General features: G+C 35.0%; 2 protein-coding genes and 1 pseudogene across 2 annotated transcripts; all 3 read left to right on the top strand.

Moving 5' to 3' along the window:
• Nucleotides 1–6,430: 6,430 nt before the first annotated feature.
• LOC145014185 (uncharacterized protein At4g26485-like) lies at nucleotides 6,431–8,702 on the top strand. The gene is made up of 4 exons (XM_078972557.1): nucleotides 6,431–6,689; nucleotides 6,966–7,153; nucleotides 7,432–7,636; nucleotides 7,759–8,702. The coding sequence occupies exons 2-4, from the start codon at nucleotides 6,976–6,978 to the stop codon at nucleotides 8,462–8,464; spliced, it is 1,089 nt and encodes a 362-aa protein (XP_078828683.1). The 5' UTR covers nucleotides 6,431–6,689; nucleotides 6,966–6,975; the 3' UTR covers nucleotides 8,465–8,702.
• A 6,296-nt stretch (nucleotides 8,703–14,998) lies between these two features.
• On the top strand, nucleotides 14,999–16,161 carry LOC145016914 (uncharacterized protein At4g26485 pseudogene; annotated as a pseudogene).
• A 4,057-nt stretch (nucleotides 16,162–20,218) lies between these two features.
• LOC145013991 (ras-related protein RABB1c-like) lies at nucleotides 20,219–22,272 on the top strand. Its single transcript, XM_078972339.1, has 6 exons — nucleotides 20,219–20,478; nucleotides 21,015–21,154; nucleotides 21,265–21,347; nucleotides 21,489–21,693; nucleotides 21,796–21,864; nucleotides 21,968–22,272. The coding sequence occupies exons 1-6, from the start codon at nucleotides 20,433–20,435 to the stop codon at nucleotides 22,058–22,060; spliced, it is 636 nt and encodes a 211-aa protein (XP_078828465.1). The 5' UTR covers nucleotides 20,219–20,432; the 3' UTR covers nucleotides 22,061–22,272.
• The last annotated feature ends 1,673 nt before the right edge of the window (nucleotides 22,273–23,945 follow it).

Below are 23,945 nucleotides of genomic sequence, written 5' to 3'. Positions count from 1 at the left end.
GGTCTCTCTCTAAGGGTTGGGTGAGCACAAATGACGGCCATAAGGTCCTTAAATAAGTCTCAAACCCGAGAAATTAGGGTTTCATTACACAGCGCAGACTCGCCGAGTCCATATCCTGGACTCGCCGAGTCCAGGCGCGATCCCGCATCCAATCCGCATCCCTACTTGGCGAGTCCTGAGCTCCAACTCGCCGAGTCCCTCCCACAAAACAACAAAATAATAAAAAAAAAAAAAACAAGATACTTGATAAAATCCGGCTGTTACAGACACCATTCAATATTAATTAATTTTATTAACTAATGTCAAATAACTAGTATTTTAAAGTTGTTTAAAATACACCATATATATATATATATATATATAATTAAAAGTTTATTATATTCTATATGTATAAGACACAGTCAGTCAAATTGCTAGTACGCCTCATTCACGAAGTCATACTATAAGAGGAGTTTAAGGAAGCGTTCTATAAAATGACTACTATTGGGGTATCCATTCTTACCCACCGCTAATTGATCTGACCCAAATGTCGATTGTTGTTGAAGCAGAAATGCTTAAGAGCACGCCTAAAGTAGAGGTGCTTAAAGGGTCTGATTCCAATGATTACATGGACATTTACAATGATGATAATGGTGGTCCAGAAAATATTTCTCTTCCCAATATAAAGGGGTTGGCCAAAGTCAAATAATTTTGATCATATGGTAAAGAGAAGGGCGAGCTCTGAGATAGTTCCATCTGTTAACCCAAAGAGTCCATATGTTTCTATTGCCAATTGAAGGGATATTGGTTGCGAAACTACCCAAAGTACCTAAAAGATCTCAATGATAGTGAAGTCAAGTTATGTGACTCTACTTTAGGTACATCTATTATCTAACTCCATTGTTTTAACAAGTTCATATTCATAGCCTCTTGATGTATGATGTGATGATTAGATTTTGATGTAAGTGTGGGATCTAAGAGAAAGAAGGAAACTTAAGCAGAGTGAGCTAAATATGATCTTGAGAGATGGACTTCACATGGTTCGATGATTAGAATTTGGAGCTACTATTTAGGAGTTAGGATAATTTAATAGATTACTATTAATGTTAGGAGATGTCTAGAAACATAGTTTTTATTTTATATGTTATAAGGACAAGTTCCAACTTTTCATTTATTTTCAATAAAAGTGAAATTTTGGTTTATATGGTTGCCTCATTTTATATTTCCTTGCAATGACATTTATGAATGTGTTGGTTACATTTCTAATATTAGCAATATTAATTGTGGATTTGATTCTTATGATATCGCTTATGGTATTGTCATAATTGACCAAGTGAAAAGAAATCTCATCACCAAGTGGACAAATACTTGGTATTGTACAAGTCACATTGTATAGTATACGAGAATCTTGTTCATTTAAAAATTATAACTAATTCATTGATCACATGTTTGTCAAGTGAAGGACTAACGGATCTAGTACATGTTGATATGGACCATTTAGATCCACCACAAAGGATGATAACTCTATTCGTCATGATTTTATGATGTTTCAGTAAATATGGTTGTGTACTGGGAAGGTTACCACATTAGATCAGATCAAAGTTTGGGGTTGTGAGGCTTTTGTGAGAAAAGAAACTCATGACAAGCTCGAGCCTCGGAGTGAGCGATGTATTTTCATCGGCTACCCGCAGAAGTCCTTTGGATATCTCTTATATAGACCGAGTGATAATGTTGTATTCGTTGCGAGGAGAGGAGTCTTTAGAGAGAGAGAACTCATATGCTAAGAGGACAGTGAGAGGCAAATTAACCTTGAAGAGCTTCAAGAGTTCAGCGATGAAGGAACCTCAAACACTAGCACTCAACCCGAGGAGGAAACTCCGGTTGAACCAATTAACAAGTCCATAGCTCCGAGGCATTCCAGTAAAGTTAGTGTTCCAATTCTGTTATATGGTTTTCATATAACAGCTAAAGGTGATACATTTATCAATGATTGCACACTGATAAATTTGGATGAACCTAACAACTACGTGGAAGCCACGGCAGGCCCCGAGTCTGCTAAGTGGAAAGAGGCTATGGACAGTGAGATTCAGTCCATGTATGACAATCAAGTTTGGAACTTGGTTGATAATGTACCAGGACGTAAGACAGTCGGGTGCAAATGAATCTTCAAGAAGAATACCGACATGGATGGGAATGTACACACATATAAGACACGACTGGTTGCGAAGGGATTTACTCAAACTACAGGAGTTGACTATGATGAGACCTTCTCACTAGTAGCGAAGATTAAATCTAAAAGGGTTATGATGGCCATAGCTGCATTTCATGACTATGAAATATGGAAAATGGATGTCAAAACCGCTTTCCCTAATGGAAAGTTGGCTAAGGATGTTTACATGAGTTAGCCAGAGGGTTTTATCAGTGCAGAGTACCCTAATAGAGTGTGTAAGCTTGAGAAATCCATATTTGGATTGAAACAAGCATCTCGCAGATGGAATCTTTGTTTTGATGAGAAAGTCAAAGAGTTCGGATTTTCGAGAAGCGAGGATGAGTCCTGTGTATATGTCAAAGCTAGTGGGAGTATAGTTAGTTTTATGGTGTTGTATGTGGATGATATACTACTCAACGGAAATGACATCCCCACCGTGCAGGAGGTCAAGTCCTGGCTTGGGAAGTGTTTTGCTATGAAGGACCTCGGAGAAGCTACCTATATCCTGGGGATAAGGATATTGAGAAATAGAAGTAAAATATTAATAGGACTTAGTCAAAGTGCCTACTTGGACAAGGTGCCGAAACGTTTCAGCATGGAGAACTCCAAGAAAGGTGACTTACCTATCCGAGGCAATACTAAACTGAGTAAGACTCAGAGTCTGAGTATAGAGGCTAAGATAGCAGAAATGAGTCATATACCATATGCTTCTGCAGTTGGTTCGATCATGTATGTTATGACTTGTACTTGACATGATGTGGCCTTTGCTTTGAGCATGGTCAGTAGATATCGAGGGAACCCTAGTAAAGCTTATTGGACTGTGGTTAAGAACATTCTTAAGTACCTACGGAGGACTAAGGATTGGATCCTTACCCTCGGTGGGAGTGATGACTTGAGAGTAACGGGGTATAGCGATGTGAGCTTTTAGACCGACATAGATCATTTCCGCTCTCAGTCGGGCTGGGTGTTTACCCTGAATGGAGGAGTAGTGACATGGAAAAGTTCAAATCAGGAAACTATAACTGATTCAATGTGTGAATCAGAGTACATACCAGCAAGAGAATTAGCGAAGGAGGCGATATGGTTTAAAAACTTCATCGGATACCTTGGAGTTATTCCATCCATAAAGGAGCTTGTGGAAATTTTCTGCGATAATGAAGGGGCGGTTGCCTTAACCAAGGAACCGAGAGATCATGGAAGATCCAGACATATCGACAGAAAGTACCACTTCATAAGACATCAAGTAGATGAAGGGAACCTCGTGGTAAAGAGGATATCGTCAGATGACAACCCAACATATCCCCTCACAAAGGGACTGACTGAGGTTAAGCACTTGCAGCATGTGAGGGGTATTGGGCTAAAGGATGATATTAGTTTTAGTGATTAGATAAACCGAAACTTGTAATAGCTAAATTGTAATTGACATTTGATGATGAATAAAAGGAGTTTTATTTATAAGTAAAGTTACTTTCTTGTGTCAATTATTTACTATTGTTTCACTTTGCATGTTTTGACTTCCAGAATAAATAAGATTTATTCAAACTATCCACAATCGTTCATACTTTGGAAGTAGGTATGAAAGAAGACTGTCATGAGTTGGCTTGTAGGATTGTCTAAGGAGTTAGGCATTGCAACAGGTTTGCTACACCATTCGTGAGTACTTCTGAAATAAGATTTGAGTATTGGATTAACCTGTGCTCACTTGTATCACTTCATGGAATTTATCACGAGTGATCGTGAGATGATAATATCATATATATGTCTTCAAACCTAGATATATGAGTTGTTGACTATGAGTTAGTCATGCATTGATGGCACGAAAACGCATCAGTAACTTGATGTTATAAAACGTGTCGTTGTGCATGGTTTAATGAGTAGTTGGTACAATCATATAATGTCGAAGTTTATCTGTTCTTTTATCCTAAGAGGATTAAAAGCAACATCTTGGGCCACTCGATAATTCTGTTTTGACTTATATGTCGGACCCGGTCAGAACAAAATTGATGTCTTCAGTTATTTTCTATGTCAGACAAATTGGAAATCGGGAAACAAGTTGTTGGACAATAAATATGACATTGTTCCATGTATTTGTCTAGCTGGTATCTTGAGAACAGAGGAGTATATGATCCCTTATCTATAGGATGCATCACTGACTGGGTCAGAGTTGACAACGGCTTTTGGAAGCTTACGATTGCTAAGTCAAATCCTGAAGTCATATAGGCAGCTATAGTAATTAGACTTATCCAAGTGGGAGACTGTTGGATTTGGTGTCTAAGCCCATAACTATAACTGGTATGTACTTGACCCGATAGTAGCATGGTCTTTTTGGGTTACCTTCACCAATGCAATTTGATAGGATGGTTTTATGAGAATAAGGTTATTTACAATTTATTAATATATTATAAGTATAATATATTAATATGGTTATTTAATTAGTATTGTCTAAGAATTAATTTGGAATTAATTTTGTGGTTAAAAGTGACTAATTAAATATGGAGGGATTGATTATGTAAATCAATGATACTTATAGTATGGGTTAAGAGATCCATGATTATGTAAGTGGGCTAAACGAATAATATAACCAATGGATAGTTCATGGAGGTTAAACTCATGGATCATAGAAATGTGGAAAATCATGGATCGTTAGGGTTTACAAAGTGTAACCCTAACACTTGCCACAACTATTAATAGCCCCCTCCATGCTCCAAAATCGGTTGCACCTTCAATAGAGACTAATAACTTATTCTCTTAGAACCTCCTTTTGTATATTGGTGTTTGTGAACCATTGGAGGCATCACACTTGAGGTGCTTAAGCTTTCAAAGGTCAAGAACTCTACCATACTCAAGAGGTAAGCATCCAAACCAAAGTTTTGTTATATAGCTTCAATTGTATGCTAGTTAGGGTGAATGATTTGGAAATAGAAAATGCATGTATGTTTGGTTGCATGTGCACTTAGGAAGTGTTATAGTGCTTAAAACCCAACAGTTGCTACATGTATGTTGTTCGTTTCTATACGATATACAAAAGGTTGTTGATGCACTTATGTTTGGTTGGGAATATACTTTTATTTAGGTAAAACGTAATGTGATTATGTAAATTATTTTTGCATATTATCTGAATAAGTTATCTAACAATCTTCAACATTTACATGTTATTAGTATGAGGAGGTTCATTAGGGGATGATTGGATTGGTGGGGAAGAATTGTGAACTTGGGCTCCACAGAAGATTCGGTCGTTGACTGTTGCTATCAGACCAATGTGAGCTTGGGTTGTCCAAGCATACGAAAAATAAAATCGTAACCTACAAGAAAGTGAGAACTCAAACTACAATTTGCAGATTGGTTTTTTTTAAAAAGAGATGGGATTAATACTATCCCACTTTAAATGTTATGTTTCTTTTGGAAAAAGTTAAATAAAGCAGACAAAAATTAAGTAGTGAAAGGAGAGTAAATGTAAGTTTTTTTTTAATATGTTTCTTTTACAAGAAGACCATTTTTTTTAACTTTAATGTTAATATTTGGTTTTCTATCAGTTGGTATCTTTTTCTGGAAAGGGTAATGTACTTTATTATTTTTAAGTTTGCAGTCATCTGGTATGATTTAAAGCATGAAAAGACAGTGTATTTATATTTATATTTTTGTTTTTTATCATTTGATTTGTTTTAACAAAACAAGCAATCTACTTTGATTAATGGTAAAAACAACATGTTTATGTGGTTATGTTTTTTTATCAGACCAAAAAATATTTTACATTCATCTTACGCTTTTGTTTATCTGACTATGAAAAAGCATGAACGTAAAACATAAAATAATTGTGCTTAATTCAGTAATAGGTGAAATCTTTATAAATTGTTGCTACCATGGGATTATAGTCACCAACCATGATTTTATGAACACACACTCATATACACAACCACACATACATGACTATATCTTGTATATATGTGACTGATGGTCTTTTGGAAAATACAATTCTATAATCTCAGAGTAACTTATGTCAATTTTCGAATGCTAATCACATTTCATTCGAACCCGTGGCATAATGCAAACGGGCTTTTTTCGAGTTTAAATTAACTCTTATCATCATGCTAATTTATTCTTAAATTACCTGTACTTGCGTATATGTTTCTAACCTTTTAGAGGAAAAAATCTCTCTTTCTAAGAGACTAAATTATTCCTAGCTTCACTTATTTAGTAGTAACATTTTCTGTTTTGTCCATATCTTTTGATAATATAATGGAATACTACACAATTCTCTCCTTTTTGTCTCTACCTTCTCTCTCAAATTTTCTCTCTCTTAGTTTGTTAAATCCGTAGTGCTTGTGCAGAAAGCAAAAAATTGCATACAGTTGAAACGAAAGTAAAGTTACAGAAAGTTGAAATCGGAGATTTTCCACCGGCGCTAAGGAAAAAGCCCCTGCCTCACCACCACTGTCCATCAGTCACCACAATCTACCACCGCTCTCAGATCAGTCACTCAGTCACTCACTGCTCGCACACGGTATTCTCAAATCGATATTGCTAAATGCTAAATGCTAAATGCTAAATGCTAAATGCTAATGGGTAATGCTATTCAACATAGATCGATATGAATATAAGACCTTATATAGCTAAAGAAGTGTGTAATTTTTTAGGGTTTATTGTACTTTCGATTAATCTTTACAGCGAAGGAATCATGAATAATACTGTGTCTTAACATCTTCTTACCAGCATCGATCGTTAACAAATAAGTATGATCATACATCAAAAATTGATTAACAAAATGCTTTTGTATTAGTTTGGTTGCTATGGAGTACTACATGAAGAAATCAGACAGAAAAACAAGATGGTCAAGATGGATCGATTGTTACAACAGTTCCCAGAAGATATTACTTGTGGGTGAAGGTGATTTCTCATTTTCCGCATGTTTAGTTCGAGCTTTTGGCACTGCTAAAAACATGGTTGCCACTTCGTATCTTGATCAAGGTAAAAACTATACGTAATAATATATTATATTAATTTATCATTATTAATTTAATATATTATCTTTCATGTCTAATGGGACATTTTGTTGCGAAAAAAATTATTTGATCCAATGATATGAATTCAGCAACAGTGTTATGTTTTGTTCTGTATACCTTCGTGTCCAAATGTCACTTCCCATTTGTTGCTTTTGGTTAATAGGGTCCCTAATTAATATAATCTTATTGAATTACAAATTAATCTTATGGGTTAAATAACTAATTACTAATCATTTTTATTAGATTCGTTATTTAAAAAGCATTGGACGAGTATACCACACCTTCAAGAACTTAAGAGATTAGGGTGCTTATTATTGGTCGGAGTCGATGTCTACAATATGGACACTAACCCATTTTTCGAAAACACAAAATTCGACATCATCATCTTCAACTTCCCTCATGCTGGTCATTATCATTACTTATCCGAAAGTAGCCCTATATTAATCCAGTAAGTTGTTTAATTAACTAATTAATTAATTAAATTAAATTAAAGTACGTGTGATCTCATGCATTGATGTTTGTACCGGTGTGCATGAATGTGTTGTACTGTACATATGATGATGATGACAGGATGCATAGGGAGTTGGTGGGAGCTTACTTCAGAAGTGCAAGCAAGATGTTGAGTGAAGGGGGTGAAGTGCATATAAGGCATAGAGATGATCCTCCATATGATAGATGGGATATTGTTTCGCTAGCTGTTGAAGCTGGATTGGAGTTGAAGGAGAAAGTGTTGTTTGATAAGAGTAAGTATCCGGGTTATCATAACAAAAGAGGAGGAGATGTTCAAACTAACAAGACTTTTCCTATTGGAGATGCTTTTACTTTTAAGTTTGTTCAAACTCATGATTTACCAAAGGTTGATTCAAAGAATGATGATATCGGTTGTGTATTAGAGATGAAGAGTGTTTTACATGATGATCGTTTTGTTCGTATGTTCGATGGGCTTTGTTTAAAGGATGATGATGATGATGATGATGATGATGATGATGATGAGGAGGAGGAGGAGGAGGAGGAGGAGGGCTATGCCGAGGATTATGAATATGTTGATGATGATACTGATGAGAAGGACGATAACAATGACGATGATGATGACGATGATGATGATGAGGAGGAGGAGGGCTATGCCGATGATTATGAATATGTTGTTGATGATACTGATGAGAAGGACGATAACAATGATGATGATGATGATGAGGGATATGACGAGGACAACACCGATGAGGAGGAGTACTTTTGTGATTACGACTATGAAAATGACTATGATAATACATGGTGATATTGGTGTAGGAGAAATTAATGAAGGGTTATGTTCGTGATTATGATCATATTGATGGAAAAATGGGGTTGAAGATAATGATAGTTACATGGTCATGGTGATGTAAATAATGGAAGATGATGATTGTGATTGTGATTAAGAAAATGAAATAGTTGGCCATGTTTGAATGTACGGGTTCAAAACTTGTTATCTTTTTACCTTTTGGGAGACAAGGTAATAAGTTTTACTTTTGAAATTATTGAGAGTATGATATAACTCAAAATATCTAGCCACTAAAGTATTAAATTTGAGGAAAATGACAAATCTAGCTATTTGTTTTAATTATTTTTTTATAAAATACTTAAAGATTATTAAAGTTTTTTTAAAATTTAACCAGAGAGACCACATGATGCTAATGCGTCGGTGGTTTCATCGAGTGGTTAGCAAAAATCATGGCCTCTCTTTAGTTTGGTGGTTTGTTTGTCATGTTTAAAAGCTAAAAAATATTCCTCATTTTTATATTCATGTCTTAGAAATTTTACCTGATATAGAAGACGGGTTTCCTATTAACAAATATTGTAGGTGTTTTTTTTTTTTTTTTTTTTTTTTTAATAATGTCAGTTGAAACCTAGTAGTTATTGGTGGTTATTTTATCTGGAAAAAAAAAAAAAAATCACATATGGCTATTTGCGATTGGACAACCCTTTTATGCACACACAGTGCATTAATGATTTATACAATCATAGATATTAGCCTAGAAAAAACATGAAATCGAAATGGGTAAACAGGAGAACGCATATGGACTCATTTGCAATTTCGTATTATGAGAAAATGGCTAACATCTATTTTTTTTATATACAATGTGAAAGACTTGAAACCACATTTGGCTTGATGAAACTATCTTAGAAATTTAGGGTACCGAAAGACTTAAAAATTTTAAGAATCGTATTGAGCACTTTCAGATTAAAGTATTTGGGTGGTATTTCAAAAAAAAATTAATCGGATAAAACTGAGAGAGACAAGAACATAGAATGTTTGATGATGTTTGCGTATGTACTAGAAAATGAGACCAAAACCGATTTTAAGATCTCTGTCTGAAAACTGTCATATGACAATTTCAAACTGTCACAAACCATCAAAAAACGGTCATAAAAACGAGTATTTGGATAAAAATAAAAAATGGGTTAATTCTAAAAAAACCGGAAATCTGATGCATTTTTTATACAGTAACATAACCTATATAAAAAAAATTCACGCTGACCTAGCAGCTCAACCCTAGCCAAGGGCTCTGCCCCTTGGACCCCGCTCCCAGGGGCGTTGCCCCCGAACCCCCGTTCGTTTAAGGGTTTCGCCCCTAAATGGCAGTATACTTTGAAACTTGATCAAATATAACAAGGGTGTATTACATACATTCCTTACTTGTTTAATATTATAAAAATAACTTTTGATCAACAAATTAATCTCATTACACTTAAATAACATTGATGATAACAAATCACAAACAGAAAACGTATGGTTGATGAAAACGCATGCTCGTTTGCCATATATGCGATTTCTTTGGTTAAAAATGAAAATTCTTTATTTTTGGCTAAGTATAGAATTTGGTCAAAAGAAATGGTTATATTTGTCATTTACCATTAATTTGATATTTTGAGGTAATTACCAAGTCGGCCTGAGCACATGCGTGGTGTACGACAACACAGGGCATTGTGTTGTCACGAGGCTCAAATTTTCAATTCGTCACGGTTCCATCAATAATTCGTCGGGAAATTGTCATTGTCCATCTTTACTCTGTCATGAATTTGTCGATAACCTGTCACTATCCATCCTTAATTTTTTATGTGTTGCTAATCCTAAATTTTAGAAGCTCATTTTTTATCTTTACACAAAATCTTCAACTACAGTGTACTTGCCATTGTTATTATGACCAAAAAAATGGTATTAACCTATTTTAACTTTTGATCTAAACATAATTTTGGTACATGAATAAATGATAAGAAAAAACCCTTAATATCAAAAGGCTCCCTTCTATTCTTAAATCAAAATAATATATATATATATATATATATATATATATATATATATATATATATATATATATATATATATATATATTGTAACACCTATAAAAATCATATCAAATTTAAACTTTTAAAAACATTTCAAAACCATTAATCATTACAAAACTTGTTTTCAAAATAGTATAATATCATAGTATCCCAGAAACAAATTCATAAACATGAGGAGTTGTACGATCATGCTTTTGCCTTTCCACGATCATCTGATGTACCTGAAACAAAAACTGAAACTGTAAGTCTGAAGCTTAGTGAGTTCCCCCAAAATACCGATACACTACAAATAACACATATACAAATAACAGCATGTACTGGGTCCACAGCTTTACAGTCTGGATTATCCACACCCTCCTCTCTAACCCTAACTTGATGGTACCCGAACCTCAGGTCTATTTTGGAGAACCAAGATGATCCTTGCAACTGATCAAAGAGACCATCTATCATCGGGAGTGGATAACGGTTTTTGACCGTCAGCTTGTTCAACTCCTGGTAATCAATGCACATCTGGTGCGAACCATCTTTCTTCCTGACGAAGAGGATCGGTGCTCCCCATGGAGAACTGCTCAGACAAATGAACTGCTTGCCCAAAAGTTCCTGCAGATGTGATGACAGCTCCTGCATCTCTGGTGGTGCCAACCAGTACGGCCCCTTGGCGATAGGGGCTATACCTGGAACTAGGTCGATCCTAAACTCGACCTGCCTCTCTAGAGGCACTCCGGGCAACTCCTCTGGAAATACATCAGCAAAATCCCTAACCACTTTAACCTCTGATATTCAACTCTAATCCCTGACCTGCGTATCCACCACATATGCTAGATAACCCACACACCCGTGCTGAATATACTGTCGAGCCCTGGCAGCTAAACAAAACCCTGATCCCATTCTGGTACCCTCGCCATAAACAATCAACTCTCCCCCACCTGGGGTTCGAACCATTACCAGCTGACCCTCACAGTCGATACCCACAATCACACACACATCCCTCATGGGGATCGGGATCAAGTCGATCGGAAAAGACACCTTGAAGATCTCTAACTCGCATCCCCGATACACTGAAGAAGCGGAAACCCCGTGTTCGTTAGCGATAGAGACTCGCAACGGACACTCCAGCTCTCCTACTGGCACACTTAACTCCCTACTAGACGTCTGAGATACAAATGACCGACTCGCCCCCCGAGTCAATCAAAACCAATGCAAGTAAGGAGTTCACTAAAAACGTACCTAATCATAGGTATAAACAGATAAGCATATAACATATGCAATCAATAAGATAATAGACAAAAACATACCAGCAACCACATCTGGTACTGCCCTGACCTCCTCTGTTGTAAGCTGGAAGGCGCGTCTATGAGCCTTCGGGGGCTTTGCTCTACCTGGCCTCTCGTCCGTAATCCTCATTGTAGCTGGCACGGGAGCCTGCGCCAGCTTGGCAGTAAGTAATGGACAGTTGGCCTTCAAGTGGAAAATCTGATCACAGTGATAACATAATCTCATACTCAGAACTGAGGCGGGCTGGCGATAATCCTTTACATAATACCCATCCTTGCCACACCTGTGGCACCCGCTATTAGCTAGAAAAATCCCGGAATGACCCTTTCTGCACTTTCCACAAGTGCGGATCTGCTGACCCATAGTCCTAGAATTAGCAGTCTTAGACCGCTTCGGCGTCGGCTGTGACTGTACCGAGGTTTGCCGTTGCTCCCTCATCTGCAGCTCAATCTCCAACTCACGCCACCTAACGGCCTCTTTCAACTCCAGTAGGGTATCACATCGTTGGGTAGACACAAACTGACGGATGTCAGTCTTGATCATGCTCAGATAACGTGTCATCTGAGCCTACTCGGAAGCAAACTCTGGGAAGAACATCGCCCTCTCCGTGATCATGCGGGTGATCTCCGTCACCGACTCCCCATCCTGTCTCAATCCCAAAAACCCATGAGCCAATCGTTCACGCTCGACCCGTGGAATGTAACGAGTGCAGAATATATCCCTAAACTACTCCCAAGTAATAATAGCTCTCTGATCATCAGTGTACGACCTTATCTTTAATCTCCACCAGTCCTTGGCCCCAAACCTTAGCAGATTCAGGGCACATCTGACCTTCTGGTTAGTAGGACATGGGCATGTAAAGAAACACCCCTCCACATCAGAAACCCACCTCATGGCTTTAATGGGGTCATGAGTCCCATCAAAAGTAGGGGGCTTCGTGTTATCGAAGTTCCTGTATTGAAAATTCCGATTGGCTCCTCCCCCTGTCGTTGTGTAACATCTCATTTAAAATAGAATAATTAAATAATAAACCTAGAATCCTGAGAAGTAATTTATTATTTTTTTATATTATTATTGTCCAAAATTCAAATAATAATTAGTGGGGTGTTGGTTTTGGGGTGCCAAATGATATAATTTTGATTTCCGAGGATTAACGAATATTATCAACATCCAATAGGGTCTAAGCCCTATTCCCTTGAAGCCCAAAGCATTTACTTGATCCATCTATTGTCCACAATTATGAATTAAGAAATTTCTCGAAATCGGATGTTACAAAAAAAAAAAAATATCCAAAAAACATTTTGTAAAAACAATTATGAATTGTGATACTACCTTTCCATAAAAAAAAACATAAGAGGTTGAGAAAGAAAAAACTTGCCTAAACTCAAACTCCATCGATTCTTCTTTTTCTCCATCTCCAACACATCGAATCACCTCTGAGCCATGTACACCTTCACAACCTGGATTCTCTTATGCATAATTTTTTTTGGAGAAACCACCACCAAATTTTGGTTGACATTGAGTTTATCAGCTTGTCGAGGCGGCCGAATGTGAAGCTGAGAACCATGAAGCCTAATTGAGAGTGTGTGAGAATGAAGTCGGCGATGCTGAACAGCGAAATCAAATCTAGTGGATGGTGAAACAACGATGACTCCATATTTTGCGTATGATCTTAAACCTATAACATCGTCAATGAATTATATGGCGGCGACGGATGTGGCCGACAAAACTAGATCTTATGGCCTTCTTCAGATCTGGTGAAACGAGATCGAGACAAGTCATGATGGAAGTCGATCATCTGTTCTGGTGGTGCTTCATTCACTGTGAACAGATGATAACAAACTTTTGTAGATCTGGAGAGTGACAATGCGATTGTTTGGTGGTTCCGACGAGAGGTTGTTTATGATGATGGGAGGAGCAAAGGTGGAGGTAATGGATATGGAGAGTGAAAAAAAGACAATTATCGAGTGGTTCTGGTGTTTCCAGCTTTCCAATGACGATCTGACGATGATACAACGGCGATATGGCGGTTCCGACAACTTTCTAGTGGTTTCCTGGTCTGGTATGGAGAAGATTACACTGACATACTAGCATGTATATTGATGGGGTAGGATATTTTTTAATTGTTTAGAAATAAATAAATCTCTAAATTTTCAACATTTGAAATTTGTGGTTAAAAATTGTTCACAATTGTTCTTAAATTAATAAATGATCACATTTGAATATATATATATATATATATATATATATATATATATATATATATATATATATATATATATATATATATATATATATATATATATATTCTTTATAAATCTAAACATGATAAACAAAAAATAATACTGAAAAAGAAATTATTAAGTATAAAATAATCATTTTATATCCGCGAGTTAATTTTTAAAAATAAAAAGTGAATATACATTTTGATAGGATATACATAATTTCTAATGATATTGATATGCGTAATTTCTTGACATCCTGTTATTTATATATAGAAGTGATGGCCCCACCAACAATATTACATAGTGGTAACCATTGGGGGATACAACCACGTTGGTTGTTTTGCCCCCACTTAAAAGGGTGCACCACATATATATTATATGGAAAAAGAAAATTATAAAAGTTTACATATATGGTGCCCTTTAACATTTTTCATCCAATTTGCTTAAAAATCAAAAAAAAAAAAAAAAAAAAAAAGTTGAAAGTTAATATATAATTACTATTATTTATATATTAGTTAATTTTTTTTATAAAATGATCCGGCCACTGGTGGTGACATAATATTTGAGCTTAACAAAGTTCAACCTTAGGATGGTTTAATAATACATGTATGGTAATTTATTATTTCTTATAGTGAATTTGGTTAGATATATGTCGGATCGGACAAAATTCAAGAATAACATGTAAAAGCTCAACTGTTCTCTAGCGCTATATTGGTCACTGTTGTTCATGACAAAATTTAACTTTCGTTTGGAAATTCTATAACTCACCACCTATTAAAAGCAATGAAATCTGAACGTCTGTAACTATGATGCATGCTTAATTCTGTAACTATTGTTTTGGGAAGATGAACAGTATTTGACAATGCTACATCTCCCTTTACTTTAACTGCTACTTACTATACATACAAGCATGTATAGTAGTATATATATATAAGCTTATCCGAAACGCTTCTTCGTACTTACGTACGTGTGCATGTATAATAGACATGAACAATTCAGATAGAAAAGAAGGATGGATCGATTGCTACAACAGTTCCCAGAAGATATTACTTGTGGGTGAAGGTGATTTCTCATTTTCCGCATGTTTAGCTCGAGCCTTTGGCACTGCTAAAAACATGGTTGCTACTTGGTATCTTGATGAAGGTGGGCGTATGCATTAATACATGTAATGATAAATTGTATTAGTTTTGTCTATGTACAATTTTATTTTATTTTAAACACAAAATTTTATTAGAAGCTGAGAATTGAAGCAAAGAAAACAAGAGAGCAGGAAGATTACCTTAAAGATATATACGATCATCTTTCATGCCTAAAGTGGATTTAAAATAATCTTGAAGATTCTATACAATTGAGGCTAGCTGTTTGAAGTTGTACAATTCAACATTTAGCAAGTACAACGAATAAAATAGCTAAAAAGAAAATGGGTTAAACCGGTTTAAAATGTATTCTATAATACATACAACTTTTTTAAAATTTAACACATGAATAAATTATTATGAAATTAAACAGAACTATCTGTTTTGACTAGCTCATTTTCCATTAATCTTGTCACCTCTATATTGATGTTCATAGATTGCTTAGTAATTAACCATCAAACGAGTTTATCACACCTTGAAGAACTGGGGAGATTAGGCTGCGTATTGATGTATCAAATCGATGTCCACAAGATGCACACTCACCCCATTCTCAAGGGAATGAAGTTCGACATAATCATCTTCAACTTCCCTCATGCTGGTCATATTTGTTATCTACGTGAACATGACACAGAATTAATCCAGTAAGATGTTAATTTACTCTATGCATGCATTAACTGATGTTTGTACTCATTATGCATGATTGATTGTGTTGTATATATGACGACAGGAAGCATAAGGAGTTGGTTGGAGCTTACTTCAGAAATGCAAGCAAGATGTTGAGTGAAGGGGGTGAGGTGCATATAAGGCATAGAGATGACTCTCCATATGATAGATGGGATATCGTTTCGCTAGCTGTTGAAGCTGGTTTGAAGTTGAAGGAGAAAGTGCGTTTTAGTGAGAGTGAGTATCCAGGTTATATTCAGAGAAGAGGAGGGGGTATTAAAACCGATGACACTTTTCCAATCGGATCACCTTTCACTTTTAAGTTTGCTCTTGATTATACTAGACGTTAATGACGAAGAAATTCGTGTATTAGAGGTTCAAGATGATGAAGTTTGTATTTGGAGATCGTGGTTAATTCAAACTTCAGTTGGTTACTTTTATTTTCGGTGGTATGCATAAAGGATTGCAACATATATATCATTCTAGTACTTTTTATATTTAACTCTAAAAAATTCAATTAAGCATATTTAAAAAAACCATAACCTAATTTATGACATTTAAGGATTAAAAAATCCCTTTTTTAATAAAAATCATGATAAAAAAAGATGTAGTGAACCAACATGGATGTCGAGGTATAACCATAGAGGGCTGAGATTGGTGGTCGAGATATATGGGGAAGTGATGGGTTTGGCAGGATGTTGAAAACTTGAAAGCTTAATAGAGGGAGAGATCAATGGTTGTTGGATTGTTGCATTGTTGACATATGAGATTGATGGTTGGAGCATAGGTTTAACAGAAGCACACAGATAAGATAATCATGATCCATGTATACTTCTAACCCACTTTCTTACCAATTACATGGTTTAGAGCGATTCAAATAAAAATGGAAATACAAAAAAAAAAAAAAAAAAAAAAAAAAAAAAATGGTCTTAATAATAACTAGGATAATTTCACGGATCATGTATAAAATATCATCCAAAATCTATAATTTCAATCATAATTTTTGGTTACACCAAATTAGATTTTGGTATTATTAATTCAATACAACAATATCCAAATTTTAAACACGTACTTTGATGTTTTTTTAATGATTTCATACACAACAACTTCGCCAATAACAATTAGAAAAAAAAAAATTGTTGGTGAACCGAATTGATCATTTACATATTTCAAATGATAGTTAAGCTAAGTTAATTAGCGGGAAAAGTCATCTATAGGGAATAGACGTGATGGTTGGCTTTTAGTGGGACCGTAGCCAAGAGCTCTGCCTCTTGAACTCTACAAGGGACGTTTCTCCTTGCAAGGTTATTAAAAACGTGATTTTGATTGTAGAATCGTACGATTCTACAATCTCATATCTGTATTTCGATTCCGATCTTAGCAAACTCGTTTTTAGGTAGAATCGTATTAAAATCGTAAATCGGATCGTGGAATCATAAAGTCGTAAGCGTTTCGATTCTACCTACACTAGCGTTTTTTTACCAGCTTTCTTTCTCATTTGATTCTAATTAAATGAGTATAATTCTAAAACTCTAAAAAGAAACAACAAACAGGAAGCAACGATTAGTGTAGTTGGATCGTAGATGTTTCAAAAACGAATTACTCAAAAGAGATGAGCAGGAAATATAGTTTCGTGATTTGTAAATAACTAAATATACTCTACTTTTTATTTATTTGTTTTATTTCATTTTAACATGATGGTTCAACTATTTAACACAGAAGTAACATAAACAAAATAGTCCAGTAATTTATAAAAAAGAAAATCAATAGGCATATTGTATATATAATGTTTTTGGCATTTTATTTTATTTTTGATTAAGTGTGATGGTTTGGAAAGTGAATAGTGCATACATAATTGATGTTAGATAATTAGCAATAAGATTTTTCATTTTTGGCATTATTTTCTAGATTTTTTTGGATATCCGAATGAAAACTAATTAAAACTAGCACTAGCAGTAGTTCATTCGTAGAATCTTACGATTCTAATTCAATTTTATGATCACGATTTTGCAAACCTAAAAAAAATTCTATATAAAATCTTGATTTTGCAAACCTTGTCTCCTTGGACCTGCCACAGATGCCACTCGTTAGATCCCTTCAGGGGTAATGACTTTTGGTTAGGACCAATCCAAACATATATAGAGTCTGAGGCGAAAAGAAAAGAATAATCCTTAAAGACACATATAATAAAGATTCAAAAAAAAAAAGATATCATTTATTTTTTACTATAAACGCGTTCAATTAGCAATAACAAACAAACATATTTGTTTATTTTTTGGGTTATTTTGAGTTTGAACCAACTTTAAACCCTAAAAATCATTTAGGTAATATATATATATATATATATATATATATATATATATATATATATATATATATATATATATATATATATATATATTATGCACTACATAGCCCATAATTTTTTATCCCCCTGGAGACGTGAGCCCTGGGCGGCCACCCGGGTTACCCACTGTCTGGACCGGCCCTGCTCTTGGAACCTCACCAGAGACATTCCCCTCGGACCCTGTTACCTTATGCGAGTGTGTACCATGCACATATCAGACTTGCATTATACTAAAACTAACATCTAGTTGTCTCTAGTAATATGATTATATTAAATGCTTAGTAGAATTAAAACGCGGACGATTGTTAAGGTTGAATTTATTTAAAATTAAGACATTGTCTAATCTTATGATAAATCATTGTTGTTGAGTACGTGTTTTTACTTTTATCAATGACCTTAAATGTATTTGGGCTGGTCACTAATAATTTAAAAGTCATTATCAAAATATGTTATTAGGCCGCAATACATTGCTTTCATCAAAGAGAACTAATGCTTTTTCATATACCTTTGAGCAAATACTTAATAATACTTCATGAATGACTTGCCTTTTAGCCTTTCGTATCTCATACCCACTTTGGTCAAAGCAAATAAAGAAGGGCAAAAAAGAAACAAGATACATCAAATATTCTTATAACAAACAACCATTATTCCACATAAATTATCATGGTGTTTTTGTTGTTTACTTTGTGTTAAAAGTACTATTTGACACATTTAACATGATTAATCAACGAAATTCACACAAAACTCTTAATCCCACACGATTGTAACATCTTTAGCATTTCGATTATCGACCAATGAGGCATAGGTCTCAAAAAGTTGAAGAAAAACATTGTATTTGTTGTAAATTCTTAACTATACCTTATATTACGTGATGCTATATGCTAATGCGTGTAATGCAAAGATTAATGAGTTTATCTTTATCTCTAAATAAGTCAAAATTACAACATCTAAGATATACTTTGAGCACAAAACTAATTAATTACACTAACAATTGATTTCACTTAATAAAATGACCTAAAATATTGTATAGATTTAACTATATTTCAATTGATCTTTGATATAATTGACATGTTAATGATAAAGATGACTCAAACAAGACGTAAATCATCATCCCGATTATGATTGATCTATAATTAAATAAAAACTAAATTTTAAATATGATCTCTATGGTTTGTTGAATGTTGCGATTTTAGTCCAATTTTGTAAATTGTATCGATTTTGTCCTTTTGGTTTTCAATTTTTGCACAATCGGTCCCTCACCCATGTAATTTTACATAGACAAATAGGCAGCGATTGTGAAATAATTGGAAACTATATAAACCAAAAACCATTTCAAATTTATTTTTAAATAAATGTGGTTTTAACTAGGGCTGACAATTCTCGACACGACCCGCGACACGAAATAAATAGGTTTGAGTTGAGTTTTTTAACCCGCCAACCCGCTAACCCGTCAACCCGCCAACCCGTTTATATTCTTAATAAAAAAAAATGTATTTTTAAATGTATTTATGTATCAAGTATTAATATTTAATAAGTATTATATAATATATATATATATATATATATATATATATATATATATATATATATATATATATATATATACAATTTATTCATAGACCATTTGATTGTTTTGATATTGTTACTCGTGGTGAATGGTCTAAGGTCATAAGTCGTAACCTATAAGGTAAGTATGTAACATGTTTCTATGAATGTTTTTAATTTTCATTTGGATGTTTAAGACTTGAATATCTAAAATTTGGACCCTCGAACCCAAATCTGACCCATAAACCCGTATAAATAAATGGGTTGGTGGATCATATATGGGTTTATATTCCAAACCCACCAACCCGTGACCTGTATAGTTAAATGGGTCGTGTTTGGATTGATATATTTTGACCCGCCAACCCGCGACACGCCAACCCGAACACGACACGATTGTCAGGTCTACTTTTAACAAGTGGGTTCAAGGTATATTCTAATTGGGCCTTCAACTCTTTTAACTTTGGGCTTTTGGCAAGATATGTAAAAGTTGCTTCCCAAATACAGCAAAGCAAACACGATTTCAATATTTCGTAGTATTCCATCACTGTTCTTATTTCTTTCAGACGAAGGATTTCGTTTTCCAATCTCTTCAGGATTTTTTTTCTTCTTATAGAGAATCACATTGATCTCTGACGCTCTAGAAACAGTTAATCTTCAATTTGAGTTCATTCGATTTGGTGTTGTTGGTTCGATTTGTTTCGTTGTGAATTCTGAAAGATCTAAAGAAATATGTCTTACGCATACCTCTTCAAGTACATCATCATAGGAGATACAGGTATACGATCTAATTTCAGTTTAAATTTCTGATTGTTTGATTAATCGTCGTTTCCTTATGCATACAATCAAGCTTTGGTTCTGAGTGTGGTGTTTTGTATAATGTTAAATGACTTAATGCGGATACGATATCAGTAGAGACAGTTCTTGATTGTGATATGTTTCGTTCAGTTTTTAGGTCTCTGTTTCATTATGCTCGTTTTTTCTATTCATTATGAATCATATGTTTATCTATTCCAATGGTTATTACTGTAACACTAGACACTCAGTCATACTTAAAATTGAAAACAACTTCAGATGTGATTATAAGGAATCTGAAACAATTGAACAGAAACTTGATTTTATGTAGACTTAATCGTTCATCATGATGACAATTGATACATGTCTTAAACTCAAAGAGGATTATTACAAGACTTGTTGGAGGTTATTAGTATAAGTTGCACAAAATTTGCAGTCATAATCTAATTTCAGATTCATGATTTGGTTTGAAACATTGTATGAGATGATGTAAATAATGTTTAACTAACATGTGCACAGGGGTTGGAAAATCATGCCTTCTTTTGCAGTTCACAGACAAACGTTTTCAACCTGTTCATGATTTAACAATTGGTGTAGAATTTGGTGCACGAATGATCACCATTGACAACAAACCAATAAAGCTACAAATCTGGGACACGGTTTGTCATTCACTTTCTCTACCTTTTCTATTCTTTCCACTCCAAAATCATTTTTTTTTCTTTATTTTTTTCTCACTCAATCTATTATTCCTTTTTTTTTTTAATGACAGGCGGGCCAGGAGTCCTTTCGATCTATAACAAGATCTTACTACAGAGGCGCTGCTGGCGCACTTTTGGTTTATGACATCACCAGGTATGATTCCATTGTAAGTAACACAGTCACAATCACACAGTCACAGTCAGAATTGTAGAGTTACAAGTCAAAGTCACGGTGACAGTAACTGTGACAGCTAATGTTGTGAGTATGATGGATGATGTATGATGGATGATGTAGGAGGGAGACATTCAATCATCTTGCAAGCTGGTTAGAAGATGCAAGGCAACATGCAAATGCAAATATGACGGTTATGCTAATTGGCAACAAATGTGATCTTGCACATAGACGAGCTGTTAGTACGGAAGAAGGAGAACAGTTTGCAAAAGAAAATGGTCTAATTTTCATGGAAGCCTCTGCAAAAACTGCACAGAATGTTGAGGAGGTAAAGCATACACCGTGATAATGGAATATAATGACTCATTCTATTATTACTTTTTTTTTTTTTTTGTTAATTTCCATTTCTGATTTACAAGTTCTCTTTCAGGCATTTATAAAAACAGCTGGAACAATTTATAAAAAGATTCAAGATGGAGTTTTTGACGTATCAAACGAGGCAAGTCTTAACCTTTTCCCATACAAAAAGACGTAAATACCCTTCTCATTCTTAGAAAAAAAATCCATCTCATATATGTATATATTTTTTTGGTGTATGGCAGTCTTATGGGATTAAAGTCGGATATGGTGGGGTTCCGGGGCCATCAGGAGGAAGAGAGGGCACCCCTCAGCAATCAGGAGCATGTTGCAGTTAAAATGAAGAAAAAATCCTTGGCTTAATGCATCATGACCACATTATTTCTGGCTTTTTTTTTTGTTTTTTATTAGTTATGAATAGCTTTAAATTTTTTTTACGGGTGTAATATTGGTGTCAGTTTAAAATCTGATAAATTAGTAGTATATATTTACTTTATTTATCTATGCTATATTGATATGGTGAATTTGGTTCAAATTCATCTTTGTGATTTGTAGGGGGCCATCGCTCACAAATCGTTGTTTCATTTCTAGAATTCTAGAAATAAGATCGCACCATTTTGACAAACCGGTTCGATTCCTCCCACACCTGTTCGGAAGAAACCGGTTTAAAAAAGCGGTGTTTATTGTGGCTTGTTAAGCTTCTTATTTGAATGGGGTATAAAGCTGCAAAACAGACGTATTGCGGTAATTTAAAGAAAAAACCAGTGAACAAAAACACTTTTCCTATATATGATAGATATATGGATATATATGGCTGCGTCAATGAATATATTATATAAAAGTGTTTATTATATATTATATATGGATATATGGATTTGTCATGGTTGTCCATGCTTTCTTTACTCTACTCTACCCCAATAAACAATGAATTACTTTCTCTATAAACAATACAAGTACAACCATGCTTTTGATTGTGCTTGATTTTGTTCAGACGATTCTCAATCCGATGAAAGCAAAGAGGGGATCGGAGGTGGTGGGTCGGAGAAGCTGCGATGGCAGTAGTGGTGGGTTAATGGTTGGTTTCATTTTTCCTGTGGAGATAGTGAAGGTAGGTGATATGTTGGTGCTCAATGGCAACGGGGTCAATGCGTGTTGATTGTGTTTTCCGGTTTTGAAGAAACGAGGCGATGGTGGTGTTGGGTGTCGGCTGAGAAAATGGCGAGGGAGGTGGCGATGGGGAGCTGTGATGATGGTGGTTCTAGACCGGTTCTCACAAAACCGCTTCTAGACCGGTCCCGACATCAATAATCTCCTAGAGGTTCGATTCGTGAACCTAAACTGGATCGGTTCTTCTTGAATCGGTTGGAGCTGAGGAGCATTTATTTTTAGTAGTTTCGGGATTGATCAAGTTGGACCGAACTAGGTTCGTGGAAATCTATAAATCACGTTGGAATATTCTGGAAGGCCAAAGAAAACAGCTTGCTTGGAGAGCAAGGCGCCCTACGGTTTCTAGGGACCGACCTATGAGGGCCTTTTGTTGCCTAGGGTTTCGAAACCTATAAATACAGCTCCCTAGGAACCGTATTCCACGCACAAAAATTCATAGCTCTCTCTCTCTTGGTGATTTCTTCTTGGTGGTTTCTGAGTATTCGCTTTGTGTTTATCGTTTTTCGTTGTTGTTGGAAAATTGATAAATCTGCATTAAATCCTAGGGTTTTACTCTGTTGCTTACATTGTTGTTTCGTTTTTACATTTGTCCAATAACGGGATAGTCTTCATCTACTCCTTCTTATAACCAGATCTGATTGTGAAGGATCTTTCTGATTTCTGGACAAAATTCGGTAACAATAATAATAATAATTGGATTTATTATGTTGCAACATATCAAAGATTAGTTTATAATACTATAAAAAAAACCTTTAATTGTTTGTCAATTCGTGATTAGTTTATAATACTAATTACAGGATTGTTTAAAGATCAAGTTTGAATTTCAACAATCTTAAAGGTTTTTTTGTGTTATAAATTTTAGACTATGGACACCCAACCCTCATCTGCTAATTTCTCACTTATGAACCAAAGAGTTTGTCCGACTTGATTAATAGGTAGAACTACACCTGTTGGGTTGACAAGGTCAAGTTCATGCTTCATGTATTAAAGCTCGCTTATGTTTTGGACCCTAACTTGACCCTAATTCCTACTGATCCAATTCCCAAAGTAGGAATG

The sequence above is a fragment of the Lactuca saligna genome, chromosome 9, assembly GCF_052625555.1.
Source record: "Lactuca saligna cultivar CGN05327 chromosome 9, ASM5262555v1, whole genome shotgun sequence".
NCBI classification, from domain to species: Eukaryota; Viridiplantae; Streptophyta; class Magnoliopsida; order Asterales; family Asteraceae; genus Lactuca; species Lactuca saligna.
The sequence above is the reverse complement of the archived record's forward strand: the minus strand, read 5'-3'. Positions and strand labels throughout refer to the sequence as shown.